The following is a 19,394-nucleotide window of genomic DNA, read 5'->3' as shown; positions in this document are numbered from 1 at the left end:
AGGCTGGTAGAACTAATACAAAACCATTCATTCACTGTTCTTCCGCAGAAAATTGCTTGTCAAAATCAATAACGTCCAAACCATCAGGTAGCAAACTATCAACCAAGAAAACTTCTCCGGGTCATCGTCAGGATGCTGCCGTTATGAAAGAATATGATTGATTGAAATAACGTTCTCGGAATTGTTTTTTGAAAAGAATCGATAGCGTACAGATTGTAAAGCTTCAAGCTCAGCAGAGAAAAAATAAGAAAATTTTAGTCGGGAATTATTTTTAGCTTTCAAGTTAGCACCATTTAGGCTCACCTAAAGCGTACTCTTTAAGACTTCTTGAAGAGATTTGGATGGTCCAAAATTAGATAAAGCGTGTAACGATGCGATAAAAAGCGAAGCGAAACCAGAAGAAAGCTATATGGAATTTGTTTTTCCTGAAAGTAGCTAATTGTTGAAAGCTGTACAATCTGTGATTACAAGCAGCTTCAAAAATGTCTATCCGTTTCGATGCGAAAAATCTCGTTTTTGGCAAGTAAAAAGAGGATACGCTTTTCCCTTCTTCAGTTGAAGTGTACGATGTAAATCTCTTGAAACCAGTAGGAAAAAAAACCCTCAGACCGTCTGAGTCAGATGGTTATCAAATTATTGCACCAAACGAAACGACGGACGGGGAAACAAGCAAGGATAAACAAAAAACGAAACCAACACGAACCTCCAAAGAGCACTCCGGTTGAAGTCCACCAGTCGGGGATCCTGGTATTGCTGCTGGTTTTTGTGGTCCGCATCCGAATCGCGTACGGTATCTCCAAGGGAACCGACAGTCTGGAGCGATGCCGTCATCTTCAGGGCTGGAAGCTTCTGATGCTCTGCAAGGAAATGAAGGTCGCGATAAAAAAAAACCTGAGTGTGTAGGTACAAATTGTTGAACACAATTAGCGTGGGACTGGCGGGCGACAAATAGAATCCCACAGATGAAGATTAAATGTTGTGAAATGAATGAGTTTTTTTTTTACATTTTTTTCTGGACTGTTAGGCTTTTAAGTTAATCAAATAATTTTCCTACACATACAGGCTTTTTCTGCGAGTCAAGTGACGAGGCTCTCGAAATATTATTTCTTCGTCCTGAAATCAGCAATAGGTTCAGAAAAAAACGATAATTTGGATGAACTCCAAAAGCAGATCACAGCTCATGCGAGCTAAAATTTACCAATTAGGCAAAATTTCTTAAGTCACGTCACGTGACTCGCCAAAAAGTCCCAATAAGTAGCTTTCAAAGCTTAACATTTTATGTCCTTCAACCAATTGCCTGTACTAAAAATAATCCCAATCTAGTAGAAAGTGTTCTTGACGTCATGTGGTACTAAAAAAATCGTTTAATATTGTTTGGTATTCCATCTAAATTCAAAGGAATCGAATCAAACATCAACGTATTGTCGAAATTCACTCGGCTGATTCATAGAAGCACAGGTAGCTAGCTTGAATCGTTCCTCCAATTCATGGTTACCAAGAACAGATGAATGGAAGAGAAACATCTCTCGGCCTTTCACTATTAATATCCATAATCGCAACAATTTAATCAACTAACCTCTGCCCTCGCCCCCATGTTTCTCACTTCAATCCTAACCTAACCTCAACTAAACTAAGTTTTGTCCGCGTTCGTTGTCTGCTTTGTATCATCTGCTCTTACCTGGAAGCTGTAGAGCGGCCGCGCTGTCATCTTTCGTTTCGAAGTTGGCATTGATGTTGGCAATGATGGCACTCAGCACCCAGAAAGTGGTCACGAATCGGCTGTACATCTTGCTTGCTTCTACACGCTAAGCTGTCCACTTAAATCAATCTCTTAAGTTGCGAGAGTTATTATTCTTGCGGAATTATCCGGAGCCCGGGAGTGCCTTTGCTTAGCTCAGCAACCGGTCCAGATTGTTGTTGATGTTTTCTGTTGTCGTAGCCGGTGCGTAGTATGCCATGCACGTGACACGTGACTCTTGGGAGGCTTTTTCCGTTTTCCGGGGACAACCACAACCAGCTCGGCTTTGAGGGATGACAACTTTTCCGTTGGCCGGGCGCGCGGAAAAGCGTTCGCTTAATACCTGGAATTAGAAGAATGAATAAATTTAGGTCAAAGAATAGGAACATATTTTTTTATCGCGCGTTGCCAGTCGCTGAGCGTGGGAGCTTTCAGTGGAACATTTTTTTTCTGCTGTCAGGTTACATGTGTTTCACAGTCGACTTGGATTTATGAAACGCGATTTTAATCACTTAATGGCGCGTAGAGGGACCTTTCTTCGGGTCCTTCTATGAGTTATCCATGAATTTCTTAAACCAGCGAACTCAACTAATCAAATAATTGTTATTGTCTCTGAAAGAAATATTTTCGATAACAGTTTTTGACATTTATGTCAATTCTGCCATTTCTATAATTTTTGAAATTTTTGCATCTATTCTATTTTAAGTCATTTTTGTGATTTTTATAACTTTTGTGATTTTTGTATTTTTTTGCAATTTCTGTAATTTTTGAAATTTCTGTATTTTTTGTAATTTTTGTAATTTTTGTAATTTTTGTAATTTTTGTAATTTTTGTAATTTTTGTAATTTTTGTAATTTTTGTAATTTTTGTAATTTTTGTAATTTTTGTAATTTTTGTAATTTTTGTAATTTTTGCAATTTTTGTAATTTTTGTAATTTTTGTCATTTTTGTTATTTTTGTAATTTTTGTAAGTTTTGTAATTTTAGTAATTTTTGTACTTTTTGAAATTTTTGTAATTTTTGTCATTTTTGTAATTTTTGTAACTTTTGTAATTTTTGTAATTTTTGTAATTTTTGTAATTTTTGTAATTTTTGTAATTTTTGTAATTTTTGTAATTTTTGTAATTTTTGTAATTTTTGTCATTTTTGTAATTTTTGTAATTTTTGTAATTTTTGTAATTTTTGTAATTTTTGTAGTTTTTGTAATTTTTGTAATTTTTGTAATTTTTGTAATTTTTGTAATTTTTGTAATTTTTGTAATTTTTGTAATTTTTGTAATTTTTGTAATTTTTGTAATTTTTGTAATTTTTGTAATTTTTGTAATTTTTGTAATTTTTGTAATTTTTGTAATTTTTGTAATTTTTGTAATTTTTGTAATTTTTGTAATTTTTGTAATTTTTGTAATTTTTGTAATTTTTGTAATTTTTGTAATTTTTGTAATTTTTGTAATTTTTGTAATTTTTGTAATTTTTGTAATTTTTGTAATTTTTGTAATTTTTGTAATTTTTGTAATTTTTGTAATTTTTGTAATTTTTGTAATTTTTGTAATTTTTGTAATTTTTGTAATTTTTGTAATTTTTGTAATTTTTGTAATTTTTGTAATTTTTGTAATTTTTTAATTTTTGTAATTTTTGTAATTTTTGAAATTTTTGTAATTTTTGAAATTTTTGTAATTTTTGTAATTTTTGTAATTTTTGTAATTTTTGTAATTTTTGTAATTTTTGTAATTTTTGTAATTTTTGTAATTTTTGTAATTTTTGTAATTTTTGTAATTTTTGTAATTTTTGTAATTTTTGTAATGTTTGTAATTTTTGTAATTTTTGTAATTTTTGTAATTTTTGTAATTTTTGTATTTTTTGTCATTTTTGTCATTTTTGTCATTTTTGTAATTTTTGTAATTTTTGTAATTTTTGTAATTTTTGTAATTTTTTGTAATTTTTGTAATTTTTGTAATTTTTGTAATTTTTGTCATTTTTGTCATTTTTGTAATTTTTGTAATTTTTGTAATTTTTGTAATTTTTGTAATTTTTGTAATTTTTGTAATTTTTGTAATTTTTGTAATTTTTGTAATTTTTGTAATTTTTGTAATTTTTGTAATTTTTGTAATTTTTGTAATTTTTGTAATTTTTGTCATTTTTGTCATATTTGTAATTTTTGTAATTTTTGAAATTTTTGTAATTTTTGTAATTTTTGTAATTTTTGTAATTTTTGTAATTTTTTTAATTTTTTTAATTTTTTTAATTTTTGTAATTTTTGTAATTTTTGTAATTTTTGTAATTTTTGTAATTTTTGTAATTTTTGTAATTTTTGTAATTTTTGTAATTTTTGTAATTTTTGTAATTTTTGTAATTTTTGTAATTTTTGTAATTTTTGTAGTTTTTGTAATTTTTGTAATTTTTGTCATTTTTGTCATATTTGTAATTTTTGTAATTTTTGAAATTTTTGTAATTTTTGTAATTTTTGTAATTTTTGTAATTTTTGTAATTTTTGTAATTTTTTTAATTTTTTTAATTTTTTTAATTTTTGTAATTTTTGTAATTTTTGTAATTTTTGTAATTTTTGTAATTTTTGTAATTTTTGTAATTTTTGTAATTTTTGTAATTTTTGTAATTTTTGTAATTTTTGTAATTTTTGAAATTTTTGTAATTTTTGTAATTTTTGTAATTTTTGAAATTTTTGTAATTTTTGTAATTTTTGTAATTTTTGTTATTTTTGTAATTTTTGTAATTTTTGTAATTTTTGTAATTTTTGTAATTTTTGTAATTTTTGTAATTTTTGTAATTTTTGTAATTTTTGTAATTTTTGTAATTTTTGTAATTTTTGTAATTTTTGTAATTTTTGTAATTTTTGTAATTTTTGTAATTTTTGTAATTTTTGTAATTTTTGTAATTTTTGTAATTTTTGTAATTTTTGTAATTTTTGTAATTTTTGTCATATTTGTAATTTTTGTAATTTTTGAAATTTTTGTTATTTTTGTTATTTTTGTAATTTTTGTAATTTTTGTAATTTTTGTAATTTTTGTAATTTTTGTAATTTTTGTAATTTTTGTAATTTTTGTAATTTTTGTAATTTTTGTAATTTTTGTAATTTTTGTAATTTTTGTAATTTTTGTAATTTTTGTAATTTTTGTAATTTTTGTAATTTTTGTAATTTTTGTAATTTTTGTAATTTTTGTAATTTTTGTAATTTTTGTAATTTTTGTAATTTTTGTAATTTTTGTAATTTTTGTAATTTTTGTAATTTTTGTAATTTTTGTAATTTTTGTAATTTTTGTAATTTTTGTAATTTTTGTAATTTTTGTAATTTTTGTAATTTTTGTAATTTTTGTAATTTTTGTAATTTTTGTAATTTTTGTAATTTTTGTAATTTTTGTAATTTTTGTAATTTTTGTAATTTTTGTAATTTTTGTAATTTTTGTAATTTTTGTAATTTTTGATATTTTTGTAATTTTTGTAATTTTTGTAATTTTTTGTAATTTTTGTCATTTTTGTAATTTTTGTAATTTTTGTAATTTTTGTAATTTTTGTAATTTTTGTAATTTTTGTAATTTTTGTAATTTTTGTAATTTTTGTAATTTTTTAATTTTTGTAATTTTTGTAATTTTTGTAATTTTTGTAATTTTTGTAATTTTTGTAATTTTTGTAATTTTTGTAATTTTTGTAATTTTTGTAATTTTTGTAATTTTTGTAATTTTTGTAATTTTTGTAATTTTTGTAATTTTTGTAATTTTTGTAATTTTTGTAATTTTTGTTATTTTTGTAATTTTTGTAATTTTTGTTATTTTTGTAATTTTTGTAATTTTTGTAATTTTTGTAATTTTTGTAATTTTTGTAATTTTTGTAATTTTTGTAATTTTTGTTATTTTTGTAATTTTTGTAATTTTTGTAATTTTTGTAATTTTTGTATTTTTTGTAATTTTTGTAATTTTTGTAATTTTTGTAATTTTTGTCATTTTTGTAATTTTTGTAATTTTTGTAATTTTTGTAATTTTTGTAATTTTTGTAATTTTTGTAATTTTTGTAATTTTTGTAATTTTTGTAATTTTTGTAATTTTTGTAATTTTTGTTATTTTTGTAATTTTTGTAATTTTTGTAATTTTTGTAATTTTTGTAATTTTTGTAATTTTTGTAATTTTTGTAATTTTTGTAATTTTTGTAATTTTTGTAATTTTTGTAATTTTTGTAATTTTTGTAATTTTTGTAATTTTTGTAATTTTTGTAATTTTTGTAATTTTTGTAATTTTTGTAATTTTTGTAATTTTTGTAATTTTTGTCATTTCTGTAATTTTTGTAATTTTTGTAATTTTTGTAATTTTTGTAATTTTTGTCATTTTTGTAATTTTTGTCATTTTTGTCATTTTTGTAATTTTTGTAATTTTTGTAATTTTTGTAATTTTTGTAATTTTTGTATATTTTGTCATTTTTGTCATTTTTGTTATTCTTGTAATTCTTGTAATTTTTGTTATTTTTGTAATTTTTGTAATTTTTGTAATTTTTGTATTTTTTGTAATTTTTGTAATTTTTGTAATTTTTTTTAATTTTAGTAATTTTTGTAATTTTTGTAATTTTCGTAATTTTTGTAATTTTTGTAATTTTTGTAATTTTTGTAATTTTTGTAATTTTTGTAATTTTTGTCATTTTTGTAATTTTTGTAATTTTTGTTATTTTTGTAATTTTTGAAATTTTTGTAATTTTTGTAATTTTTGTAATTTTTGTAATTTTTGTAATTTTTGTAATTTTTGTAATTTTTGTAGTTTTTGTAATTTTTGTAATTTTTATAATTTTTGTAATTTTTGTAATTTTTGTAATTGTTGTAATTTTTGTAATTGTTGTAATTTTTGTAATTTTTGTAATTTTTGTAATTTTTGTAATTTTTGTAATTTTTGTAATTTTTGTAATTTTTGTAATTTTTGTAATTTTTGTAATTTTTGTAATTTTTTTTTTTTTTTTTTTTTTTTTATTAGGGACCTTTTTTATCATTCGGGTCCATAAACTGTTTCGAAAATTACAATACATTTTTAAATTTTTTCATACAATTTGAGGGTTTTTAAATATTTTATCACTTTTTCCGCCATATCGCTGTCGTCTGATAATGCTTCGCGTAGGTTTCCTGGGATGCCATGCTTTCTCCGTTCCTCTTCTAGTTGTGGGCAGTTTACGATGATGTGCTTAACAGTTAGAGTTTCGTTACATCTCGGGCATAATGGGCAATCGACTCTATCCAATAGGAACGCGTGGGTGAGCAGTGTATGTCCGATCCGCAGGCGGGCTAAAATAACGTCGTCTCTCCTTTTTCCTGAGAACACTGATTTGTACGGTAGAACAGTGTTCTTCACTTCACGTAGTTTATTATTTAAATTTCTGTGCCACTCCATCTGCCATTTATGTGTGATTTGTGTTTTCACAACTTTCCGCACTTCCTTAAATTCAACGGTTTCTTGTTCTGCCAGTGGCAGATCCAAAGCTCTTTTTGCTTCACGATCAGCCCTCTCATTTCCTGGAATCCCGATATGACTGGGGACCCAGCAAAATATGATTTCTGCGCCTACTTGAGTGATCCGATTATGCAGGTTTTGTATGCTGTCCTTCCATCTAGAGTTTATCTTGCACTTTTCAAGGTTGTTTATCACGCTCATAGAATCGGTGCACAACAGATATGCTTGGGGTCTTTGCTGGTCGACTATCCATAGCAATGCTTGTTCGACTGCTTCACTTTCGGCTGCAAATATGCTGCATATATTGCTTAGACGTTTTCGGAAAACGAACTCTTCACTAACAATTCCGAATCCACATTTTGACGCTTGTTTCGATCCATCCGTGAAAATCATTTTATGGATACGATACTTCGATTCTTTAAGTTCGTTGAACATACACCTAAGTTCATTCGCAGTTGCACCTTGGGACAATTTGTAGTGGAGGCTTTTGTCCACGTGGAGCTTGGATCTTTGCCATGGCGGGCACACTGGAATCTTAAAGCAAGTTGCTCTCGGCAGGCTGAGATCTAGTTCATTCATCATATTTTGTCCTCTGATTCGATAAGAATTGGGATGGGATCGGGATCTGATTCGTTCACCCCACCTCTCGCCAGAACTTACATCTGCGTCGCTACTGCTGCTGTCGCCGCTGTCCTCGCTTGTAGTGTCTTCTACTGCGATCATTTCCTCAACGCATTCAACAGCTGCTCGACGGATTGTGTAGAGCATAGTGCGCTGATTGATCAATGATTTTAAGCTGGGGATTCCTGTTTCCGCTTGGAGGCTTAAAATAGGGCTCGTTCTGAATGCTCCGATAATCGCTCGAAGTCCTGCGTTATGCACTGTATCTAGGGCTTTAAGGACTTTATCGTCAATTCCTGATAGGATTGGGGCTGCGTACAGGAGCTTTTCCACTACAGTTGCATGATAGAGTTTGATCAACGTGTTACGATCTCCTCCCCAGGTCCTGGCAGCTACGCTACGTATGAAAAGGACTCTCTGTTGGCATGCTGCTTTCACCTCTTCAACGTGAGATCGGAATTTTAAGTGCTGATCGAATGTTACACCCAAACATTTGTAGCTGTCTTTGCGAGGCATGATAGTTCCGTTTAATGTAAGTTTATTTCCGGTTTTTGGTTTTTTATGACGCGGGTTCCGAAAAACCACGGATGCACTTTTTTGAGCTGATATTTGGAACCCTGTTTTGGTTTGCCAAAGTTCTAATTGGTGGCAGGCTGTCTGCAGCTTATCTTCTGTTTCTTTAGCGTTATCACCCGTTGCAACAAGAATGACATCGTCAGCATAAATCAAGCACTTTACATTCGAGGGAAGATAATTGATGAGAGTGTTGATGGCTATCAAGAACATGGTGACACTCAGTACCGAGCCTTGGCACAGGCCAGTTTCCATTATTTTTGTTCCTGATGTTTTACCGTTGGCAATCACTTGAAATGATCTAGAGCGTAGCATTCCTTCTAGATAACGGAGCATTCTTCCACCTATGTTGTGATTCCCTAGTTGATCTAAGCAAAGCCTACGCCAGGTTGTATCATAAGCTTTGCTTACGTCTAGAAAAGCTACTTGCGCTACTTTGTTGTTGTTAAACGCCTCACGAATATTTTCCTCTAATGTGCATAGGTGGTCCGTTGTACTTCTTCCCTTCCGGAATGCATATTGGTGGGTGTATAATAGTCCTCTTGTTTCTAGCAGATGCATGAGACGATTATTTATCATCCTTTCTAGGACTTTTCCTATGCAGCTGTTTAAGTAGATTGGTCGATAGTTCTGCGGGTCTGAACGAAGACCTTTGTTTTTAAAGATGGGTACAACGTATGATTTCGTCCATTCTTGTGGGTAAACTGACTCCTCCCACAATCGGTTGTAGGTTTCGAGGAGGATAACTTTCCCATCTGGAGGAAGGTGCTTAATCATTGCATAGTGAACGTTGTCCGGTCCTGGTGATGAGCCTTTCAATCCCTCTAGCGCTTCGTCGAGCTCGTACCTGGTGAATTCTTGATTGTGAGGACCTGTATCCTCAGGAATGAACAATGTGTTTGATTCAACGGCTCGTTTGTGGTTCAGGAAAAAATCCTTGTATGTACTCACGCTCGAAACTTTTTGGAATGCATTTCCTAGTAAATCGCATATGGCTGCTGGATCCGAAACAGTTGCTTCTTCGTATAAGATAGAGTTGATTTGGGTTCGTCGCTTCCTACCTTGAATCTTCTGATAGTTACTCCACATTTCCCTTAGTGGAGTTTGGGAGGAAAAAGTTTCAAAAGTTTCCGCTAGCTCTTCCCAACTTTTTTTCTTGGCTCTGATGATAGCATCCTTCACAGCAGCGTTCGCGTTTTTAAAGTCGCTTTCCATTTGTTCCTGATTTTGCCTGTTTGCTTTCAACTGCCTCAATGCCTTCCTTCTTTTTTTGACGAGCTCCGCTATTTCCGCGTTCCACCACGGGACACTTCTTTTCCCGGGATAACCTTTTGTCTTGGGTATGGCTACTTCGGCTGCCTCCAACATGGATTTTGTTATTTTTTCAACTTGCCGTTCAATGTTGTCATCGCGTTCAAAATTGAGTGTACCTTGGTACTGTTCCCAGTTGGCTTCTTCAATTTTCCATCTTGGTCGACTTTTCTGAGGTATTTCACAGGGACCAGGGAAACTAATGTTTAACGGTATGTGATCACTGCTGTAAGTGTCTGGTAAAACACTCCATTCAAGCGTTCCAGCTAAATCATCTGAACATAGAGCAAGGTCTATACAGGAAAAACTACCATGCCTTTGATCGACATAAGTGGGCTCTCCTGTGTTCAGGACTGCCAGGCTATTATCTTCCACGAAGTCGACGATCGATCTGCCCCGTCTACTAACATAATCAGAACCCCACAGAGGATGGTGGGCATTGAAGTCCCCAACCACAATGATTGGCTTCGGAATTTGATTGAGGAGTGATGTTAGTTCTGTGTTATCGATGTTCATGCTCGGTGGCAGGTAGATGTTCAGGACGTTCACGTTGAGTGGAGCACTAATTTTTATGGCTACAGCTTCAAAATCGGTTTCGAGCTCTATTTCTTCGCTGTCAATATTCTCTTGAACTGCTACAAGGACTCCTCCTGCCGCTCGATCACCGGTCAAGCGAGGGCGATGATAAATTTTGTATCCTGAGATACGTGGATGGTATGGCGATTTGCACATTGTTTCTTGTAGACAAATAATACGTGGTTGTTGTTCTTGGATCAGAATGTCCAGTTCGGCTTTTTTGGGCCTCAAGCCTTGAATATTCCATGAAATGATTCCATTTGTGCCGTTAGGGTTTTCCGTTAGATCGCGTTGGTTGATGCCGTTCGTTTCCGTTTCGATGTTCATGGTTCCGTTGTCAAGTCCATTTTCCGGTGCAAGTTCATTCATCGTGCAGTTACTTTGGCTGGCCATTTTTGTTTTTAGGGGGTCGACCTCTCCTCTTAACGACAACTTCGGATTGGTTTTGACTTTCGTTTGTCTCTTCGGGTTCCGATGACAGGCGAAGCGGAAGTGAATTTTTCGAGCTTAGTTTTTGTTTCTTCAGTCTTGGAATGTCTTCGCTCAGAGCCGGTTTTGCTTGATCAGAAGATGATGGTTGTTCATCTTCAACTTCCATTTCTTTTTCGGATTCGCTTTCAGATATTTCCAAGGTACTTTCCACGTTTTTTAGTTTTTCTTTTAAAAGGTAAAAATCCTTGGCGATTTTTCGCAAGTTGTAGATTTCTTGCTTCAATTTTTCAATTTCTTCCGTTTCGACAGTTTGTGGGAGTTTTGCTTTAAGAATTTTATTTTCTTCCTGTAGCTTAGCAATCTGGACGTCTTTTTCCTGATCTTTGCGAAATTGATCAAGACGCTGCTGTGCTCCACACACATTGGCATACGAATTTTCCGCGTGTTTTTTTGCGTACTCTTTTCTGGCCTCTCCAAATGTTATTCCACTATCCACTTTAATCTTAATGATTTCTTCTTCCTTCTGAAACAAAGGGCATTTGCGTGAGGTTGGTGAATGATTTCCTGAACAATTTTTACAAAAAGGATCCTCTTTACACTGCTCTTCCTCCTCAAGCTCGTGAGTTTTAGAGCAGTTACGACATGCTGGTTCATTATTGCATTTGTCCTTGGTGTGTCCGTAGGAACAACAGCGGTAACAAACTAACGGGGATGGATAGAACATACGAGTTCTGCAGTTTATGATCCCTACCCGAACTTCTCTAGGAATTACTGTTCCTGAGATAGTCAACACAACAGTTGGGGTATTCACTCTTTTACTGTTTTCCATGCGCGTAATTCGACGCACTTTCAACACTCCTTGCCCTCGCAGTTCTGATTCCAATTCGTCGTCTTTTAGTTCAATAGCTTCCTTACAGCTTATGACGCAGCGACAAACATTGTGGACGGGGTGAGGAATTACTTGAACTTTTGTTCCGTCAATCAGCTCTTTCATCATTATCAGTTTCGCTGCAAGTTTTGAACTGCGGGTTTTGATGACATACTTTGAGCCGTTGTTTTCCGTATAAGCAGCCTCAATTTTTCCAATCGACTGATCAATGGATTTGCTTATAAGAAAGGGATTTTTTGGCAAAGGTTGTTTGTCGTCAGCTGGACTTAAAGAAAGTATGATGAGTTTGCCAAACGTGCCAATTTTGTCCATGTATTCTGGGAGCGTTCGATCGTTTTTATCGGGAGGGTCCCCTGTCGTTGTTACCCCCGGAGGGGTACTTGCTGCAGCCATTACGGCTGCCTGGCTTAAATGAGGTTGTTATTGAGTCTCAGAATATGATTTTTCTCATACGGAAGCAAAACTAAATTTTCAGTGCGTTCTCACCGGAGTGAGTAACGTCTACCCTTTTACCTCGAATATCTTCGATTCACCCAAGGGTTAAAGGTCCAGGTGATCGGAACTGCGTTTCCGCCGGAGCGGGTAACGACTACGCTTTAACCTGAAAAGAGACTACTTCGGCCAAGCGTTCAAGGTACAACCTGAAGTAGGGACGTTTTACCCTTTTCCCAACGAGACTTGCCCAAGACGTCCAAAAGGTGCAAGCAAGCTCGGGATACACACGACGAAATGCAATGCGCCTAAAAATAGGCTACGTTCAGTAGGTGTTGAGGTTTCGCCGATTGACAGCAGGTGGCTCACCGGCGTCAAAGAGTCACTGCTGTAGGTGAAACTCTTTCGCTCGCAACTAGAGGGCTTGAATTTGAGCCAAGCAAGCTTTGCTTGCACACAATGTTGCACGCAGCTGCTTTCTAGTTGGCTTGTCGTGAATTCAGCAAGCAAAAACAATACACAGCTCCTGTCACTAGCCACGGCAAACTAAATAGTCTATTATTAGCCTCGCACGATGCACTTTGCGAATAGCTATCACTTCCAGATACACTTCGAGTTCCGAAATACGCTTTCGATATAAAGCGACTTAAAACGCAAACGTTTTTCAACCGAAATATCGAATTTAAGCGCGGACCGATATCACTACTTGGTTAACTCTACCAATAGTACGTGACGATTGTTGTAATTTTTGTAATTTTTGTAATTTTTGTAATTTTTGTAATTTTTGTAATTTTTGTAATTTTTGTAATTTTTGTAATTTTTGTAATTTTTGTAATTTTTGTAATTTTTGTAATTTTTGTAATTTTTGTAATTTTTGTAATTTTTGTAATTTTTGTAATTTTTGTAATTTTTGTAATTTTTGTGTATTTGTAATTTTTGTAATTTTTGTAATTTTTGTAATTTTTGTAATTTTTGTAATTTTTGTAATTTTTGTAATTTTTGTAATTTTTGTAATTTTTGTAATTTTTGTAATTTTTGTAATTTTTGTAATTTTTGTAATTTTTGTAATTTTTGTAATTTTTGTAATTTTTGTAATTTTTGTAATTTTTGTAATTTTTGTAATTTTTGTAATTTTTGTAATTTTTGTAATTTTTGTAATTTTTGTAATTTTTGTAATTTTTGTAATTTTTGTAATTTTTTTAATTTTTGTAATTTTTGTAATTTTTGTAATTTTTGTAATTTTTGTAATTTTTGTAATTTTTGTAATTTTTTTAATTTTTGTAATTTTTGTAATTTTTGTAATTTTTGTAATTTTTGTAATTTTTGTAATTTTTGTAATTTTTGTAATTTTTGTAATTTTTGTAATTTTTGTAATTTTTGTAATTTTTGTAATTTTTGTAATTTTTGTAATTTTTGTAATTTTTGTAATTTTTGTAATTTTTGTAATTTTTGTAATTTTTGTAATTTTTGTAATTTTTGTAATTTTTGTAATTTTTGTAATTTTTGTAATTTTTGTAATTTTTGTAATTTTTGTAATTTTTGTAATTTTTGTAATTTTTGTAATTTTTTTAATTTTTGTAATTTTTGTAATTTTTGTAATTTTTGTAATTTTTGTAATTTTTGTAATTTTTGTAATTTTTTTAATTTTTGTAATTTTTGTAATTTTTGTAATTTTTGTAATTTTTGTAATTTTTGTAATTTTTGTAATTTTTGTAATTTTTGTAATTTTTGTAATTTTTGTAATTTTTGTAATTTTTGTAATTTTTGTAATTTTTGTAATTTTTGTAATTTTTGTAATTTTTGTAATTTTTGTAATTTTTGTAATTTTTGTAATTTTTGTAATTTTTGTAATTTTTGTAATTTTTGTAATTTTTGTAATTTTTGTAATTTTTGTAATTTTTGTAATTTTTGTAATTTTTGTAATTTTTGTAATTTTTGTAATTTTTGTAATTTTTGTAATTTTTGTAATTTTTGTAATTTTTGTAATTTTTGTAATTTTTGTAATTTTTGTAATTTTTGTAATTTTTGTAATTTTTGTAATTTTTGTAATTTTTGTAATTTTTGTAATTTTTGTAATTTTTGTAATTTTTGTAATTTTTGTAATTTTTGTAATTTTTGTAATTTTGTAATTTTTGTAATTTTTGGAATTTTTGTAATTTTTGTAATTTTTGTAATTTTTGTAATTTTTGTAATTTTTGTAATTTTTGTAATTTTTGTAATTTTGTAATTTTTGTAATTTTTGTAATTTTTGTAATTTTTGTAATTTTTGTAATTTTTGTAATTTTTGGAATTTTTGTAATTTTTGGAATTTTTGTAATTTTTGTAATTTTTGTAATTTTTGTAATTTTTGTAATTTTTGTAATTTTTGTAATTTTTGTAATTTTTGTAATTTTTGTAATTTTTGTAATTTTTGTAATTTTTGTAATTTTTGTAATTTTTGTAATTTTTGTAATTTTTGTAATTTTTGTAATTTTTGTAATTTTTGTAATTTTTGTAATTTTTGTAATTTTTGTAATTTTTGTAATTTTTGTAATTTTTGTAATTTTTGTAATTTTTGTAATTTTTGTAATTTTTGTAATTTTTGTAATTTTTGTAATTTTTGTAATTTTTGTAATTTTTGTAATTTTTGTAATTTTTGTAATTTTTGTAATTTTTGTAATTTTTGTAATTTTTGTAATTTTTGTAATTTTTGTAATTTTTGTAATTTTTGTAATTTTTGTAATTTTGTAATTTTTGTAATTTTTGTAATTTTTGTAATTTTTGTAATTTTTGTAATTTTTGTAATTTTTGTAATTTTTGTAATTTTTGTAATTTTTGTAATTTTTGTAATTTTTGTAATTTTTGTAATTTTTGTAATTTTTGTAATTTTTGTAATTTTGTATTTTGTAATTTTTGTAATTTTTGTAATTTTTGTAATTTTTGTAATTTTTGTAATTTTTGTAATTTTTGTAATTTTTGTCATTTTTGTCATTATTGTCATTTTTGTCATTTTTGTCATTTTTGTCAATTTTGTAATTTTTGTCATTTTTGTCATTTTTGTCATTTTGTCATTTTTGTCATTTTTGTCATTTTTGTCATTTTTGTCATTTTTGTCATTTTTGTCATTTTTGTCATTTTTGTCATTTTTGTCATTTTTGTCATTTTTGTCATTTTTTGTCATTTTTGTCATTTTTGTCATTTTTGTCATTTTTGTCATTTTTGTCATTTTTGTCATTTTTGTCATTTTTGTCATTTTTGTCATTTTTGTCATTTTTGTCATTTTTGTCATTTTTGTCATTTTTGTCATTTTTGTCATTTTTGTCATTTTTGTCATTTTTGTCATTTTTGTCATTTTTGTCATTTTTGTCATTTTTGTCATTTTTGTCATTTTTGTCATTTTTGTCATTTTTGTCATTTTTGTCATTTTTGTCATTTTTGTCATTTTTGTCATTTTTGTCATTTTTGTCATTTTTGTCATTTTTGTCATTTTTGTCATTTTTGTCATTTTTGTCATTTTTGTCATTTTTGTCATTTTTGTCATTTTTGTCATTTTTGTCATTTTTGTCATTTTTGTCATTTTTGTCATTTTTGTCATTTTTGTCATTTTTGTCATTTTTGTCATTTTTGTCATTTTTGTCATTTTTGTCATTTTTGTCATTTTTGTCATTTTTGTCATTTTTGTCATTTTTGTCATTTTTGTCATTTTTGTCATTTTTGTCATTTTTGTCATTTTTGTCATTTTTGTCATTTTTGTCATTTTTGTCATTTTTGTCATTTTTGTCATTTTGTCATTTTTGTCATTTTTGTCATTTTTGTCATTTTTGTCATTTTTGTCATTTTTGTCATTTTTGTCATTTTTGTCATTTTTGTCATTTTTGTCATTTTTGTCATTTTTGTCATTTTTGTCATTTTTGTCATTTTTGTCATTTTTGTCATTTTTGTCATTTTTGTCATTTTTGTCATTTTTGTCATTTTTGTCATTTTTGTCATTTTTGTCATTTTTGTCATTTTTGTCATTTTTGTCATTTTTGTCATTTTTGTCATTTTTGTCATTTTTGTCATTTTTGTCATTTTTGTCATTTTTGTCATTTTTGTCATTTTTGTCATTTTTGTCATTTTTGTCATTTTTGTCATTTTTGTCATTTTTGTCATTTTTGTCATTTTTGTCATTTTTGTCATTTTTGTCATTTTTGTCATTTTTGTCATTTTTGTCATTTTTGTCATTTTTGTCATTTTTGTCATTTTTGTCATTTTTGTCATTTTTGTCATTTTTGTCATTTTTGTCATTTTTGTCATTTTTGTCATTTTTGTCATTTTTGTCATTTTTGTCATTTTTGTCATTTTTGTCATTTTTGTCATTTTTGTCATTTTTGTCATTTTTGTCATTTTTGTCATTTTTGTCATTTTTGTCATTTTTGTCATTTTTGTCATTTTTGTCATTTTTGTCATTTTTGTCATTTTTGTCATTTTTGTCATTTTTGTCATTTTTGTCATTTTTGTCATTTTTGTCATTTTTGTCATTTTTGTCATTTTTGTCATTTTTGTCATTTTTGTCATTTTTGTCATTTTTGTCATTTTTGTCATTTTTGTCATTTTTGTCATTTTTGTCATTTTTGTCATTTTTGTCATTTTTGTCATTTTTGTCATTTTTGTCATTTTTGTCATTTTTGTCATTTTTGTCATTTTTGTCATTTTTGTCATTTTTGTCATTTTTGTCATTTTTGTCATTTTTGTCATTTTTGTCATTTTTGTCATTTTTGTCATTTTTGTCATTTTTGTCATTTTTGTCATTTTTGTCATTTTTGTCATTTTTGTCATTTTTGTCATTTTTGTCATTTTTGTCATTTTTGTCATTTTTGTCATTTTTGTCATTTTTGTCATTTTTGTCATTTTTGTCATTTTTGTCATTTTTGTCATTTTTGTCATTTTTGTCATTTTTGTCATTTTTGTCATTTTTGTCATTTTTGTCATTTTTGTCATTTTTGTCATTTTTGTCATTTTTGTCATTTTTGTCATTTTTGTCATTTTTGTCATTTTTGTCATTTTTGTCATTTTTGTCATTTTTGTCATTTTTGTCATTTTTGTCATTTTTGTCATTTTTGTCATTTTTGTCATTTTTGTCATTTTTGTCATTTTTGTCATTTTTGTCATTTTTGTCATTTTTGTCATTTTTGTCATTTTTGTCATTTTTGTCATTTTTGTCATTTTTGTCATTTTTGTCATTTTTGTCATTTTTGTCATTTTTGTCATTTTTGTCATTTTTGTCATTTTTGTCATTTTTGTCATTTTTGTCATTTTTGTCATTTTTGTCATTTTTGTCATTTTTGTCATTTTTGTCATTTTTGTCATTTTTGTCATTTTTGTCATTTTTGTCATTTTTGTCATTTTTGTCATTTTTGTCAGTTTTGTCATTTTTGTCGTTTTTCTCATTTTTGTCATTTTTGTCATTTTTGTCGTTTTTGTCATTTTTGTCATTTTTGTCATTTTTGTCATCTTTGTCATTTTTGTCATTTTTGTCATTTTTGTCATTTTTGTCATTTTTGTCATTTTTGTCATTTTTGTCATTTTTGTCATTTTTGTCATTTTTGTCATTTTTGTCATTTTTGTCATTTTTGTCATTTTTGTCATTTTTGTCATTTTTGTCATTTTTGTCATTTTTGTCATTTTTGTCATTTTTGTCATTTTTGTCATTTTTGTCATTTTTGTCATTTTTGTCATTTTTGTCATTTTTGTCATTTTTGTCATTTTTGTCATTTTTGTCATTTTTGTCATTTTTGTCATTTTTGTCATTTTTGTCATTTTTGTCATTTTTGTCATTTTTGTCATTTTTGTCATTTTTGTCATTTTTGTCATTTTTGTCATTTTTGTCATTTTTGTCATTTTTGTCATTTTTGTCATTTTTGTCATTTTTGTCATTTTTGTCATTTTTGTCATTTTTGTCATTTTTGTCATTTTTGTCATTTTTGTCATTTTTGTCATTTTTGTCATTTTTGTCATTTTTGTCATTTTTGTCATTTTTGTCATTTTTGTCATTTTTGTCATTTTTGTCATTTTTGTCATTTTTGTCATTTTTGTCATTTTTGTCATTTATGTCATTTTTGTCATTTTTGTCATTTTTGTCATTTTTGTCATTTTTGTCATTTTTGTCATTTTTGTCATTTTTGTCATTTTTGTCATTTTTGTCATTTTTGTCATTTTTGTCATTTTTGTCATTTTTGTCATTTTTGTCATTTTTGTCATTTTTGTCATTTTTGTCATTTTTGTCATTTTTGTCATTTTTGTCATTTTTGTCATTTTTGTCATTTTTGTCATTTTTGTCATTTTTGTCATTTTTGTCATTTTTGTCATTTTTGTCATTTTTGTCATTTTTGTCATTTTTGTCATTTTTGTCATTTTTGTCATTTTTGTCATTTTTGTCATTTTTGTCATTTTTGTCATTTTTGTCATTTTTGTCATTTTTGTCATTTTTGTCATTTTTGTCATTTTTGTCATTTTTGTCATTTTTGTCATTTTTGTCATTTTTGTCATTTTTGTCATTTTTGTCATTTTTGTCATTTTTGTCATTTTTGTCATTTTTGTCATTTTTGTCATTTTTGTCATTTTTGTCATTTTTGTCATTTTTGTCATTTTTGTCATTTTTGTCATTTTTGTCATTTTTGTCATTTTTGTCATTTTTTTCATTTTTTTCATTTTTGTCATTTTTGTCATTTTTGTCATTTTTGTCATTTTTGTCATTTTTGTCATTTTTGTCATTTTTGTCATTTTTGTCATTTTTGTCATTTTTGTCATTTTTGTCATTTTTGTTTTGATAAATACTTCAAATGCCTATATTGAGTTTAAATAGCAGTCATTCATATAATCGAAATTCAATCTTTCTTAATCAGCAGAATATCAGAAGCCCCATTTCCAGCTGATTTTTATTGAAGTCAACACAAATCGAGTGGAAACCTTAATACGGTTAATGCCATTATTTCCGGTCAATGATTTCGATACCTAGCTTATGTAATGATGGTCCAACAAGATCAAATCTTTCACAGCTTCCAAGTCCAAACACAAAAAAAAAAAATGGAAGTCTACCCAACCTGTTTAGGTGAAAAATTTATGAGGATCACCTTCATTAAGCAGATAACCCAATGATCTGATTTTCGAGCAAGGTATCAAAAGCCCAAAACCATCTTTCATCGTAGCCAAATTTAGAAAACCCAAAATCAAAACCCCTTCTAGAAAAAAAAAAACAGAACCAATCGCACGGAAACGCCTTAGGACAACTTAATTTAGAAGATACCGCGAAAGAAGCTCGAAACTTAAAAACTGTCACCAATCATGAGGTGAGGCACGTGTTTTTTTCCTCATCTTTTCATTCATTCATTTTTTTTCCTCCGCTGACAGAAAACTCCCAGATAATATTTC

At 28.0% G+C, this 19,394-nt stretch overlaps 1 protein-coding gene across 3 annotated transcripts in view; it reads right to left on the bottom strand.

Moving 5' to 3' along the window:
* The window catches only part of LOC129750963 (opsin, ultraviolet-sensitive), a 422,334-nt gene that overhangs the window by 129,046 nt on the left and 273,894 nt on the right, over nt 1-19,394 (bottom strand). For all 3 annotated transcript variants that reach the window (XM_055746185.1, XM_055746187.1, XM_055746186.1), the window contains exons 3-4: nt 1,679-2,081; nt 704-857 (exon numbers count right to left, since the gene is read on the bottom strand). In XM_055746185.1, the coding sequence (XP_055602160.1) occupies nt 704-857; nt 1,679-1,787 (263 nt within the window). In that variant the 5' untranslated portion in view covers nt 1,788-2,081. The remainder of the gene's footprint in view (nt 1-703; nt 858-1,678; nt 2,082-19,394) is intronic.

The sequence above is a fragment of the Uranotaenia lowii genome, chromosome 3 (genome assembly GCF_029784155.1).
Source record: "Uranotaenia lowii strain MFRU-FL chromosome 3, ASM2978415v1, whole genome shotgun sequence".
Taxonomy (NCBI): Eukaryota; Metazoa; Arthropoda; class Insecta; order Diptera; family Culicidae; genus Uranotaenia; species Uranotaenia lowii.
The sequence above is the reverse complement of the archived record's forward strand: the minus strand, read 5'-3'. Positions and strand labels throughout refer to the sequence as shown.